Genomic DNA, 13,805 nt, shown 5'->3' with positions numbered 1-13,805 from the left:
GCGGCGTCGGCAGCCGCGCCGACGGCGGCCGAGTGCGAGCGGGGAGCGCGAGCGGGGAGCGGCGGCCAGAGAGCGGCGAGGCGCCTGCGCGGTGTCCGGGCCCCTGAGCCCGCGGCGCTGAGCCAGCCGGGACGGACATGCGCGGGAGGGCGCCGTGGGGCAGCGGCGGCTCCGCGGGGGTAAGGGGCCTGCGGGCTGGGGGTGGGGAGGGGAAGGGAGGGCGGTGCCGCCCCACGCCCCCGCCCCGCCGGGCCCCTGCGCGGGGCTGCGGGCGGCTCCGGACTCTGGGCGGGTCCCCGGGGCGCCGAGTGGGTCGCCGCGACGCGGAGTCTCCCGGGACCGACGGCCGGCCGGCCGGGGGGAGGGGCCGGCCCGGGGGCGCTGCGTGGGGGCCGGGGCTGCGGGAGCGGCGGCCTCGGCGTCCTCCTTCCACAATGGGGCTGCGCTCCCCCTGCGCGCGCCGTGTGCCCGTCCGTCGCGTCCCGGACGCTGTGCTGGGGGATGGCCGGCCCCGCGGTCCCCCTGCTCGCGCTCTTCGGAGACGGTGGCTGTCGTCCCCGGCCGGGGTCCTTGAACCCCGCGGAGTAGTTCCGAGCCCCCCTCCGCCTGTCTCGGAATCGTGGTCCTTTGCTCTGAATTCTGCTTCCGAAGGAACGGGGAGCGCAGGGTTCTGGGTTCGGAACGTGAGTGCTCGGTGGGTGTTCCTGCGCGCGCGTGCGTGTGTGTGTGTGTGTGTGTGTGTGTGTGTGTATGTGTATCACAGCCTCGTACAAATGAAATGACTTCTTAACCATGATTGGTGCTGTATTGGTGCTTGCTAGGTCTTTATTAGGATTTCGTCACTGCTTGAAAGAAACCAGTCTCTTCCCTGATAAAAAATATGAATAGATTGTTAGTCATAAACTCAAGTGCAGTCAGAATAGACTGTAGCTGTAAAAGAGATGTGTTGGTGACTTGAGGTACACCTGCAACACAGGTAGGGCCGGACTGGTTTCTAAGCAACTGTCAGAGGTGAAGAAAGGTGAGGTTAAAATGCCTTTTCTTCTTCTTTTTCTGAAGAACAGTGTTCTGCACGGTTTTCAACTTTTATAAATGTGTAAGAATGCAAAGGGTGTATGTTTGCTGAGAATACTGAAATATCTAAGTTCACCATACCAAGTCTTGCCTCCCTCCCCCCCCCCCCATAATTACAGTTTTAAGCGAGGTTTTGCCTAAACAGACCAGACAGGAGGAGGCCGGGTACCCATTTCACTAAATGACCAAATTTTGCTGAGACAGAATAAAATTTGGTTTCTTGTTAATGGTGCTATGATTGGTTACCAGTATGTTATCAAATAGCATAGTCCCATCTCCTCCAGGTATTAGCAGATCTGGAGAGAAATACATACAGGTTTTAGCCTGAACTTCAGACACTCTTTTGTCATTCTCCTCATTTCACACAGGCTTGTTTTCACCTGTGTGTTTCGTGGGTACTGGCTGATAGGTGCTAAGGTCCTGGACTAAGCATTTATAACCTAACATATATTAGACTGTAAACTCCTTCAGGGCAGGAACTCTTCCTTGTACGGCTTCTATCTCACGCAGGCTTGCGCATAGTTGATGGTTGATAACTAATTGCATGAAAGCACATTTTACGTCTTAAAGCTCAGCAGGATTGGACCAGTCACTGATAAGGGTGGAAAGCAGATCTCTTTATGGCTATTATGAAATGTCTGAATTATTCATATTTTCAACAGATAGGTAAAATTACTGTTTGAGTGAATTGTTTTTCCTCCTTTCAGTTCACAATAGATCCTGGTCCCTCTTACCGTGAGGTTTAATTATACTGTAGACTTGAGTTTTTGTGTGAAAACAACTCCTAACTGCTGCTTCTCAGAGGTTGAACCAGATAATACTCCCTTTCAGCTAATACTAATGGTAGCTTTTAAAAGCAAGTTGCCTAAATTACAGGTACAATCTAACATGCTTGAAACTGACCTGAATGTCTACATACCATCAGGTTGCTTTAGAAAGGTGAGCAGAGGAGGGGAAGGTGGTGCCAAGGGTAATTCCAGGAATTTGAATGTCATCGGCTCCCTCTGCCAGAGAAACAGCTCTGCTTTTAATCTAAATAAATCTGAATTGGAACCTCATCATCAGGATTCCTTTCGCATCTTTTGGTGCTGGTGTTTGGCCATGCTTTGTACAAGCTAATGAATAACTCACTAGGTCACTAGATAAACAAGATCCAGTTGTGGCTTTTCTGGCGTTATCCACACAGCATAAATGCATACTTTGGAAAGGTGGATAAAACTGGTGAGTTTCAGAGTTCTGAAAGTTAGTTGCCAGCGGAACAGAGGAATTTGCTTTAAGGTAGGGAAAAGGTAGTGTGGCCTTCAGGTTTCAGAAGGGAAAAGGATTCTGCAATTTGGAGTCATTGTTGAGACTTCAGTCCAATTCCATATACTGACAAATTGGGTAGCACTACTAAAAGACCAGTGTTCCAGGCCTAAGTGAGTGTATTTGTCAAACCCGGGCCTCTGGCTGTGTGAGTTTTAGCCCTTGTCCACTGCAGAGTGTCATGGTTCAGCATTACAGAGGAAGCAGGAGGATGGTAAGGATGAGAAGACATTGTCCAGAGCTTTTATTGAAGATCCACAGAACATGAAATTGACCAGCTAGAGATTATTTAAAATACCATTTCCCTGTGCCTGGAATGCTCTTCTGACTCCTCGCATGGCTGCCTCTTTTTCATCCTTAAATTTCAGTTTAGAAAGTCACCTCAGAGAGGTCTTCCCTAACCGCCTGCGTACATCCGGTCTCCCTTCCTGATCCTCCCTTGGAAGTTATCACAATCGGAAATTGCTTGCTTGCTGGTTGTCTCCTCATTAGGTTGAGACTTCCTCAGGCAGCGGCCCTGTCTCCTTCACTAGCATAGCATCTACTCCAGAATAAGCATCTGATAACGACTTGTGAAAATAATTCATCCTTGCTTCCTAAGAATTTGTGAGTGAAACCCTGTGAGTGGAGTTCTGATCTCTGTGATTGACTTGTGATGAGGTCTCATACATTTCACTCGGCCATTCCTGCATCAGTTTCCCAAGAACATTGGCAAGAGAAGGGAGGTTGTTGCCTAAAATGAAGATGCTTTGGAGAGGAGAGGAGAGGAGAGGCCTGGAAGGATCTCAGGAAGTGCTGGGTCATAGGGCAGAAGAGCCCCGATGGCCCTTCTGCGAACAGGAAGATGTTTTCACTTCCTCATCCGCAAAATGGACAGTGTCATCCCTGCCTCCTCTTCCAGGGATGTTGTGGGGATCAGGTGAGCTAATGTGTCAGAAAGTGCTTTGTAATTTGTAGCATGCTTTACAAATACAAGATATTCTGTTATTAAGTTCCAGATTTGAAAATAGAGCCTGATTATAATGCCATCGCTGGGATCTGTGCTGGGAGAGTATATTAAAAGGAGGCCCATTGGGTATATTGTAATATCCCCTTTTTATGGGTAAAGACAGATCCGTGTGATCCCAGATATCATGTTGTAACGGGTTATGTAATGGTGGGGCATCAGTGTATCATTAAAGATTGAGGGCTTCAAAAGAACTGCTTGAAGTGGTCACAGAATATAAGAGTCATACCTTCACCCACCCTTCTAGAGGATACATAGGCCAGATGCGCAGTTCATAACTTTCACAGGAGAATTTGAGGGAGGTGAAGTAAAACAGGAAATTTCAGAGTCCACGGGTTACCCAAGAAAAACTAGTACCAGGCAGCAAATCCCCAGGACAGTCTGCCTGAGCCACCCTTAACATGAGCCTTGTAGTGGGTCAGACCTTATTCCCAGTCTGGAGAGCCTGAGGGGCGTGGAGGCCCAGCGGTGTGGTGGTGGTGAGAGCCTGGCTTAGCTGTCAGCCCCACAGCTCACCAGCTATGACCCTGGAGCAAGTTACTCACTCACCTTCAAGTGCCTCCAGCCCCGCATCTGTAAATGAAGGTAATGGTAGTAACCCGCCCCACACGGTTGTTGAGAAGATTAAATAAGTTATACATATAAATCACCCAGAACAATGCCTGTCAGATGAGTTTATTATTCTTACTGGCTTTATGTTCATTGTAACAATCTGGAGTTACCCATTGGGTGACTCCAGTGCTCATTAAGTAAATTTAAAGTTTTAAAGACTCCTTTCCCATCATTAGACTATTGTGCTCGTTGTCATTAAGATTAGAATAGAACCCACGTATCTTTTCCATTTGGAAATCTATGTGTGTGTCTAAAAGGAATAATATTTTCCCATCCTGTGTGTGTGTGTGTGTGTGTGTGTGTGTGTGTGTGTGTGTGTGTGTGTGTGTATTGCTGCTGGTCGGGGCACTCTGTAGGGAAGAGTTACAAAGGACAAGAGACTATCCCCGCTCTCGTACATTTCTGCCATTGCGCGAAGATTGTGTGGGACACTAAGTGAATCAAAAGGCTATTGATGACTATGGCAGTGGAACGAATAGGTTTTTTGTTAGTTTGCCGTTTCTTAAAATACTCAGCTAGAAAATACTCTGGATTATTCCAGAAATTAGGTCACTTAGCTTTGATTTCAGCAGTCTGAAGATAAATTATTTTCCTTGTTGCCTCAGTTTTTACCACCTACAAGTGGGTCGTTCTGTGCTCCCACGCTGGAGAGAGGTGAGGACTGGAGCTGCAGGGGACAGAATGTTCCTCTCACCACGTAGAACCGTCTCCATCGCTGCTGAAACCGGCACGCTTACCTGGAATTCATGCAGGAGAATTCTAATTACATTTTATTTATTAACTTAATATAAAAGACATTAAGTTCTCTATGCTTTTGCTATGAAGGCCATTTATGCTTTCTGTGACAGCAGGGGACCACAAAGGAAATTTCTGAACCTCCCCCTTCACTCCCTTCGTCCAAATTGCAGTCTGTTAAAGGGAAATCTGAGAAAAAGCCCGAGTTAGGGCCTTTGATTGTGAAGAGTCCTTTGCTAGTAAGTAAACTCAGATCACGCAGCACCCTAACTGTCGTAAACACTGAATGTGTTCGATGAATATGGAATCAGTAAGTTTCTCGTATTACTAATAAAAGTTACAATTCTGTAAAACGGCTAAACTAAATGTTCAGTGTGTCAAATAGCTTGGGTGCTAGTGCTTTAGACACTGATCACAATAAAAGTCATGGATTTTGTTTTGTTTTTAATGTTCTGAAAGGTGATTATTTTAGGCATTTTCAGACTGAAGATAAACACGCAGATGTTGGTTTATTTGGTTGGCTTATCCGAAATCATGGGATTTGTCATGCTCCAAAATCAGTTTCTTTTTACAAATTTTTGGCTCTAAGTAGGATTATCTTTTATCTCCCTTGGTAAGGAAATAGTCGTGTAGGTAGTTGTTAAATAAGGTTGAAAAGACCCATTTATCACCCTGAATAAACAGAAATCAGGTTCTCAAACCAGATTGAGAGAAGGAAATTACATCACACTTTTAAATAAGGAAGCACTGGGCAGAACTGGGTGAGTTGTATGACAAAAATGTGCCCCTCCCCCTCTTGTGGATTGCTTCTGAGATTTATTAATGAGATCTGGTGGCAAGGTAAACACATGTAGGTTACCCTCTGAAGGTAGCCTCGTTTAAAAAAAAAAAAACGTTTTCGAAGTGACTTCCCTCAAGCTAAAGGCATGTGATTTCACCTTAATAAAGCATGTATGTATGCTCTGTGGTGGTAGCCTTTTTTGTTTTCTTTAAGGAAAGTGACCTTAAATTTAGCAACAAAAACAGTAGGTACAAAAAGGAAGAGTGTGGAAGAGAAGGTGAAATTCGTTATTTTCAGAAAGCTCTTCCCTGGTTGCTTAAGTAAATATACAGTAACAGAAACCAGTCTGCAAATGGTCCATTTTAGGTTTTGGAAATGAATTTAATGCAAATGCCTTGCCTGCTGCTTCCCTGAACTTGTTACATTATTATCAGGAGGTTTATCCCTTAGTTTGCTGATTTACAGTAAACGTGAATCTGTCCTGTCATTACTTTTTTAAAAACGAGATTAGTATTTTCTCAGTATCGATTTAGTAAATATTTACTAGAAATGAATGACACCAGGATCTACCCGGGAGTGGAGGTGCGGGGAGGGTCCCAAAAGATTTGGAGGATGGGTAAGGAGTCAGGGCATGGCACAAAACGGCGCAAGAGTGGAGACCCCGCTGTGGCTTTTCAGAAGGGAAGTGGTGAGTGGAGAAGGTGGTGTGACAGATGGCCTCCAAGGACAAGGTGGATTCTAACAGATTTGGGGAAGACAGAAGCCGGAGTTTGAAAAAGGTGGGTCAGGGTCTGCCTTGTTTTCAAGGCCATAACCTGAAGGGCTTTGATTTAGAAGCCCTTGAAGATTTTTGAGCAGTGGAAGATCTGAATTTGAGCTCCAGGTCAGGAATATTGATCTGGTCCTGGTGTGTAGGCTGGATTAGGTATTTTCACACGCAGGGCAGTGTGGTTCCAGTGAACGGAAGGAAGACGGGTTTGAGAAGCTGCATAGAAATAGGCTATGGAACTTGGTCGTTGAATGTATACCTGTAACTCAGGTGAAGAGTGGTGCCTGTGGAAGCTTGATCCTCCGATCCTCGCAGACCCCGAACTGGTTTGGGAAGGGGGATGGGGTGTGAAGTAAGTGACAGGAGTTCGGTCTGTAGAGTTGCAGATGCCAGAGGACCGTCCAAGTGGAAAGATAATCACCAGACAATAGGAAATGCAAAGTGGAAGCTTGAGCCGGGGCTGGAGTGGAGATTCAGGAGAGGGAGGAGCTGTCTGGTAGACTTGGAGCCATCGCAGTGGATCAAAACTGGGGGGGGGGGGGGGGGGGGCGAGGGTTGCGAGGAGAGAAAATAGAGGGAGGGCTGCCGCAGGAAACAGATGGTTTTAGGGGATATTATATTTTGTCTTGAAGTTTTTTAAAAAAGTGATGTTAATAAGAAAAAGTCGTTCATATCTGGGATTGCTATTTAACTGACTAGTTGATGGATTTTAGGAAAGTTCTTACACCCGAGGTCATTTAGGCCCCGTCCTACACCGCGCTGCCTGCGTGCACGTTCTCCTTCCTACTTTGTGTTTCGTCCAAGAATGCCATCTTGTACTTAGAGACTCTGATCTGCACACGTACGCGTGTTTCTGCCGTTGCTGCCTAATGAATTGTCAGGTAGACTTAGTTTGACAGTCACACTGGAACAAGATTCGAAACACTGGCTCAGTGGTGTTTCTTTTTGACTTGACGTTGACCTGGCTGATCTTCCCCTAGGAGGAGTGCATATGGAAGGCTTGGGGAGTTCGGAGTTCGGAGGGAGGCGGGGAAGAGGTGGCTTCCTGCCTCCGCCGGCTGCCCCAGGAACACGCAGGAAACGCTTGCTCCCAAACCTACGGCACGTCCCCCTTCCCGAGTCTGCAGTTGGAAGTTATTTTCCAAAAGAGAACACGAAGCTCGCTTCTCCGAGCAGCAAGTAGGAAGTCCGGACAGTTTCATAACATGGCCCATTCACAATTCCCCATTGAAATGTGGAGGCAGGGTCACCTTCTATGAATACACAAAGACACTATTGTGGTCAGAAGTGAGCTGGCTTAGTGAACACAATTCTTTTTATACTAAAAAAATTTTTTGCTTAAGAAAGCTAACATGTCGGTGATGGGAACAATGAATAAAAAATAACTTTCGAGAACGTATACGAAATTTTAAGGGGCCACTGAAATGTGAGTTTAGAATTCCGAGGCCATTCCAGCAGAGGCGATAGTTACACAATCATTCTGTTGAAAGCTAAGATTTAGATGGCATTAGGAGGCTGACACACAGTAATTACGAGAGCACTCGCTGGCCTGCAGACAGGTGGGGGTTGGGCCTCCAGAATCCCCCGCAGCATTTTCCTGTAATCTGGATGAGTGATCTCCAAACGTGTGCTTTCAAACTACTTAAATACCATATTCTTCTTCCTATCTGGCCTTTCGTTTTTACATCACCCTGGATGCTTGCCCCGTGGTCTTGCCCCAGCTTGCGGGGCGCTGGGGGAAAGCGCCACATACCTACAGGCCAGGTGCCTGGAGGGAGCCCCAAGCAGTGTTTTCTAAAAATGGGCTTTCAAAAAAATTTTTTTGTAGATTTCCTTAATCCAGGTGAGGTAAGAACACAACGTGTTTGATTTCAATCCTCTAAAGACCAAAAATGACAAATCAAAAGACGACCTACCACTAACTTAGATTTCTTAAATGGCGGGTGGTGGTTTTTTTCCCCCTGTTCTTCATCCTGTATCTTTGAGCAACGGATCACAGAAAAAGGATGCTTGACTCTTTGAAATAATGTTTGAAACCTATTTAAGTCTCTGCCTAACGTATCGAGGCAGCTGACTTTAGGAGGGTAAAAAGGTGAGGATCAGTGACCAGGACCCATCTGCACTTTGTCCCTGAAACTTTGCTGCTGGCTCTCCATTTCCTTTTGTGTGAAAACCAAACGGTAAACACTCGTAGACTATGTTTTAGCTCTGTAGCTAAAAAAAAAAAAAAAAAAGACTGTGCTTTATTCATTGTAGACATTGGATGCTGACGATGGTAAAAGTCAGATGGGGTCGGGTAGTAATCGTCCAGCGAGCATTCACCTCTTGAACACTTCCGGTGTTCCAGGTAGTGATGATCGGGACCCAGCCTCTTTCCTGGACTTGCAGTCTAGCAGGTGACAGATTTGTCCATACAACAACAACAAAATGGCCCGTGTACCCCCTCCACCCTCCACCGCGGATGTTTCGCTCATCTGAGTCACCCTGGGTCCTTGGCACACCACCCGGCTCTCAGGGGGCGCACACCTGCTTGGTGAGAGAATGGGAAGGCCTCGCCAGGTGGCTGTGCACATCCCAGAGGGGGTCGGTGTTGCACAGAGAGTTGACACATTGCGTCCTAGTGTCTACAAGAAAAAGTCTCGACTGGCTATAAGCAAACATGAATATCTGAAGAAAGCGGAGATGGATGCTAACGAACCCTTCTAGAAAGAGGGTGTGGGGCCTGGGGGACCGCAGACACTGGCCATCTGACAAGGATGAGGGCCCTCACACTGAGGCACTACTAGATTGAGGAAAAGGCGCCTGCTTCACCTCTGTAATCCTTGCCTTGCAGCGAGGCAAGACTCGGATCCCCAGGCACTTCGTGCAGAAGAATGTGAAGAATGTGCCTTTAAGTTTGTCTTTCTAGAGGGAGGAGGAAGCTGTCCAGTCCTCCGACAAAGCTAGTGGCCTTGCAGAACTTGATTTTTACAGGATAATGGAAATTAGTATCTTCACCTGGAACTCTTTCTTTATTCTCAAAACAGGCAGTACCTGGAGAATTTGTCCTCCTGGGGCCAAGCCTGAAATACAGCCTGTAGACAGCTGCCAGTCAGGGGGGTAACCTGGGGCCGCAGTAGGATCTCTCGTTCTGTCGAAGCTCTGGGTTTTAGTGAACGTTCGAGCTGCAGTACTGAACGCAGTAATTTCTGAGATCGCTTTGTTGGCTGGGGGGACGGCGAGCCCCATGGCCGTGACCTCCGCACCCTGGAAGGTCGGATGGGAAGTTAGAGAACTGCATGCTGGGGACAGGTGAGCGCGATGTACTGTGTAGCTGTCTGGCCGCAGTGGGAGTCCACTGTTGCCCATCGTACATTATAGCTCACTTTGCTGAAAACGTTTCAAAGCTTTGATTAGTATTTCCCCCCAAAATTGTTCTTAATGTCTCCATTTAAGTACCATCATGAGAAGTGAGAATTCGCTCATGCGAAGATGTCGGAATTGAATGAACGCCTGTCACTACGTTTTTCTGCCCGGCATCCCCTGAAGTTCTCTGGTACTAGCTAGTGTGGGTATTTTGGAATTGTTTATTCTCTCGTCTTTTTGTCATCCCCACCCCTAGGGACCTCGAGCTGCTGGTTGGTGACAGATCCCTAGGCGTCCCCAGTGAGAGACCTCCAGAGTAAGGCACAATGTCCACAGCAGGAGTTGCTGCCCAGGAGATTCGAGTCCCGTTGAAAACCGGATTCCTGCACGATGGCCAAGCCTTAAGGACCGTGAGGGCCTGCTGGGGCGGCCGCAGCGAGTTTGAAAAGTGAGTGCGGGACGGAACGTCCCCTGGAATCTCCCAGCCTGTGATTTTAAAACAAGACCGAGAATATGGTGGCTACTCACTCACGATCAAGGTGTTTTTCCTTCCCTTTCAGTCACTTTTTGAACATCGACCCGATAACCATGGCCTACAGCCTCAACTCTTCGGCCCAGGAGCACCTCACATCTCTTGGTACGTGTCCTGAAACTCCACGGGGAGGGAGCTGGTGCTTCAAGGGGAAGTTGACAGTGGGGATGGTGCTGGTGCATCCTCCGGGGTGACTTTTAAGCGAGGAAGCCACCTGAACTATTTCCAGCAGTAGCCTGACCCCTAGTGGCGGCAGGTTCTGAAGAGAACGCGTTGGGCCCTCAGCCTCCCTGCCTTCACCCTGACTCACTGATGCCCTGACGACCTGGGTGCAGAAGCGCCGTCGTTCACAGTCCGCGGGTTCTAAGCCCGGCTCTGTTCCATGTTTAACTTGTGGAGACCTTGGGCCAGATCCCTCCCCTTTATTACTGGTGTTGGATCCCCGTGTGAGGGAGATCAGGGAGTGTACGTGTGGATGAACACTTGCGAGGGTGTTCTCTGCTGTCTGGTGCTTGTGACGTGACCGCTGTGGTCCTTAGATTTTTGTCAAGAGCGCGTAGCGCATCGCGGGCAGGTCCACACTCTCCTAATGCCGTGACGGCTCCAACCGTGAGGACCCGGTCTTATCTCCCTCACAGCCTGCGTGCCTCGTATTGTCGCGTCTCTTAAATGGCTAGGCCGGTGTGGTGTGGTATTCACGTAAATTATATGCTGCTCCCTTCTGCGAATTTTGCGCACGTCACCAGACCTGCCCGGGATGTGTGGGTGTGCACCGTGCACACGGCCAAGGAAGATAGAAGAGATAATTTGTTCTTTGAACCAGATCATGTGCATTAGCAATCTTCTGGCCTCTAATTACACCTGTGGCCGTCGCCTGGGTGTCCTCGGGATTGCCGCGACCGAGCGTCGGATACCCCAGCAGAAAGCTGCCGGAGCCCGGGCGGCTGGGGAGGGCACGGCGGCTCTTTGGCTAACCTCTGTCTCGTGCATTCCAGGGCGCGCTGCGACGTCCGCGCCAAGGAGCGGCAGCCACTTTGCAGAGCACGGCCCCTCCCAGAAGCCCAGCTTGGCCCCTCTTATCATTCCCCCGGGCGAGCACCCGGGACCGCGGGAAGAGGAGCGAGTCGCGTGTGGTTTTAGGAAACTCTCGGTGAACGGCGTGTGTGCTTCTCCCCCTCCGCTCACACCCATAAAGAGCCCCCCTTCCCCCTTCCCCTGCACGGCCCTCTGTGAACGCGGTTCCCGGCCCCTCCCGCCACTGCCCATCTCCGAAGACCTCTCTCTGGACGAGACAGACTGCGAGGTCGAGTTCCTAACCAGCTCGGACACGGACTTCCTCTTGGAAGACTGTACGCTTTCTGGCTTCAAATATGATGTTCCTGGCAGGCGAAGCTTCCGTGGGTGTGGACAGATCAACTACGCGTATTTTGATACCCCAGCTGTCTCCGCGGCAGATCTCAGCCAGGCGCCTGAGCAGAATGGAGGTGTGCAAAATTCAAATCCTCCTCTGCCTCAGACCCACCGGAGATTAAGAAGGTCTCATTCGGGACCAGCTGGATCCTTCAACAAGCCGGCCATCAGGATATCCAGCTACATCCACAGAGCTTCTCCGAACTCCGACGAAGACAAACCCGAGGTGCCCCCCAGGGTCCCCATTCCTCCTCGGCCCGTGAAGCCAGATTACAGAAGGTGGTCGGCGGAAGTCACTTCCAGCACCTACAGCGACGAAGACCGGCCTCCCAAGGTACCACCGAGAGAACCGTTATCACGGAGTAACTCCCGCACGCCAAGCCCCAAAAGCCTTCCGTCTTACCTCAATGGGGTCATGCCCCCCACGCAGAGCTTTGCCCCTGACCCCAAGTACGTGAGCAGCAAAGCTCTGCAGAGACAGAACAGCGAAGGGTCTGCCAGTAAGGCTCCCTGCATCCTGCCCGTCATCGAAAACGGGAAGAAGGTGAGCTCGACACACTATTACCTACTACCTGAGAGACCGCCGTACCTGGACAAGTTTGAAAAGTTTTTCCGGGAAGCAGAGGAAACAAACTCAAGCACCCACACCCAGCCGCTGTCTGCTGACCGCGGTACAGCCTCGGCCGCAGAAAAGCTGGACTCCAAGACAAGACTGGACCTGGGGGGCCACGTGAGGCGTAAACACTCGTCCTACGTGGTTTCTCCTTAGGCTTCGGCGTCGCGGGTCAGCGGGGGTTCCGTGGGAGCGAGTGGCTCCCCAGCCGCCCTCCAGGCCGGTTGAGGTTCGCAGGAAGAGGTCTCGGATTGCAGAACAGAACAGCTGAACCCTCCGTCTTAGAAAGGGTAGGGGCGGTCGCGGGGCGATTTCGGGCCGAGAATCCCCGATCGTGCCGGCGTTGGAGAAAAGTCTGTTCCGGTCCGTAATTTAAAAGTGGGCGGGCAGGCAGGGAAGGCTGGGGAACCTTGGACATGTGCATACATTATAGGCCTGTGTAGAAACTCGTGCTGTAACCGTAGACCGTAACTGCAGGGTAACCAATTAGTTGCTACCTTAGAGTAATATATATTCAAGATGGTAAAAGCTGGGGGGCAACTCCTGACTGAAAATTGAGCGAATGGAAGAAAACAGTATTGTTTAGATCAGAATCATTTAAAAAAAAAAAAAAAATTTTTTTTTTTTTTTTTTTAGTTTAGTAACTTTGAAGCATTCAGGCTCCTGGACCCTGTGATGTTCTCCTTTAAACTTTGCAAGCAGCCTTTGTCCCCCAGGGCAGGGCGCAGTCCCTGCCGAGGCTCTGCCTGCCCAGCCTGAAAGTCACCCCAAGACCCGGCTCCTTCCGTTTCATTCCAGGGAGGACAGCAGCGTATCTGGCAGCCACATGTGCCCTGCTTCTCGAAAGATGCGAAGCTAACAGAATTCGCACGTCCGTTCTCCTTACGGTCCCTGCTCTGTTCTGCCCGCCATGGTGGCCCAGTCTGGCATGCGCCTCGCAGCCACAGGGGCACCGCGTTAGACTCCCCTGGACCAGCAGACCGGTCGCCAGGGCTCCGGGCGTCCCGTTGAAGCGATCGTGAAACCACCGGCCACGTGACAGAGTCCCTGGGGGGGCCTGTGTTGTGTTTCCGTGTCGGTTTCCGTAGACTGTGTGAATGAACATGGACAGCACAAGCTGGCCTTGTGTTGCTGGTTCCCGTTCAGTATTTACTGGGGGTGGTGTGCCTTCCACGTAAAACGCTTTTGCCCAGTAGCGCAGTGTGTTTTAATGCCACAGGCCACGTCCGCGTCGCTCCGCTTTGGAGACCCTCCCGGCTGCCGCTTCCTTTGGATTCGGTGAGACCCGCAGCCTGCGCTCAGACACCCGCGTGCTTCGATGCATGTATCTTGTGTAGACAAGCACGAAAGAGAAGGTGCTCACTAACGGAGGTACATTACTGCAATGTTCTCTTAACAGTTAAACAAGCTGTTTACAATTCAAACTGCTGAATATTTGAGCTATTTAAAGCTTATATTTTAGTATGAACTACATGAAGGTTGAGACATGCTTTAGAAAAATGCACTGATTTCTGCATTATGTGTACAGTGTTGGACAAAGGATTTTATTCATTTTTGTTGCATTATTTTGAATATTGTCTTTCCATTTTAATAAAGTTATAATACTATTTATGACACCGTTAA

The 13,805-nt window shown here is 49.4% G+C and overlaps 1 protein-coding gene across 1 annotated transcript; it reads left to right on the top strand.

Moving 5' to 3' along the window:
* Positions 1-11: 11 nt before the first annotated feature.
* On the top strand, positions 12-13,805 carry ERRFI1 (ERBB receptor feedback inhibitor 1). The gene is made up of 4 exons (XM_086715566.1): positions 12-179; positions 9,884-10,075; positions 10,188-10,264; positions 11,155-13,805. Exons 2-4 carry the CDS (start codon positions 9,954-9,956, stop codon positions 12,336-12,338), a joined length of 1,383 nt encoding a protein of 460 aa, XP_086571692.1. The 5' UTR covers positions 12-179; positions 9,884-9,953; the 3' UTR covers positions 12,339-13,805.

This window comes from Puma concolor, chromosome C1 (assembly GCF_028749965.1).
Source record: "Puma concolor isolate L17-30 chromosome C1, mPumCon1.1.hap2, whole genome shotgun sequence".
Classification (NCBI taxonomy): Eukaryota; Metazoa; Chordata; class Mammalia; order Carnivora; family Felidae; genus Puma; species Puma concolor.
The sequence above is the reverse complement of the archived record's forward strand: the minus strand, read 5'-3'. Positions and strand labels throughout refer to the sequence as shown.

What these genes read in the sequence shown, in the direction of transcription:
- ERRFI1 (XM_086715566.1), top strand. Translation starts at nt 9,954, where the DNA reads ATGTCCACAGCAGGAGTTGCTGCCCAGGAGATTCGAGTCCCGTTGAAA. An exon ending in GGCCGCAGCGAGTTTGAAAA is followed by an intron (nt 10,076 to 10,187) that starts GTGAGTGCGGGA and finishes CTTCCCTTTCAG; the next exon opens with TCACTTTTTGAACATCGACC. An exon ending in GGAGCACCTCACATCTCTTG is followed by an intron (nt 10,265 to 11,154) that starts GTACGTGTCCTG and finishes CGTGCATTCCAG; the next exon opens with GGCGCGCTGCGACGTCCGCG.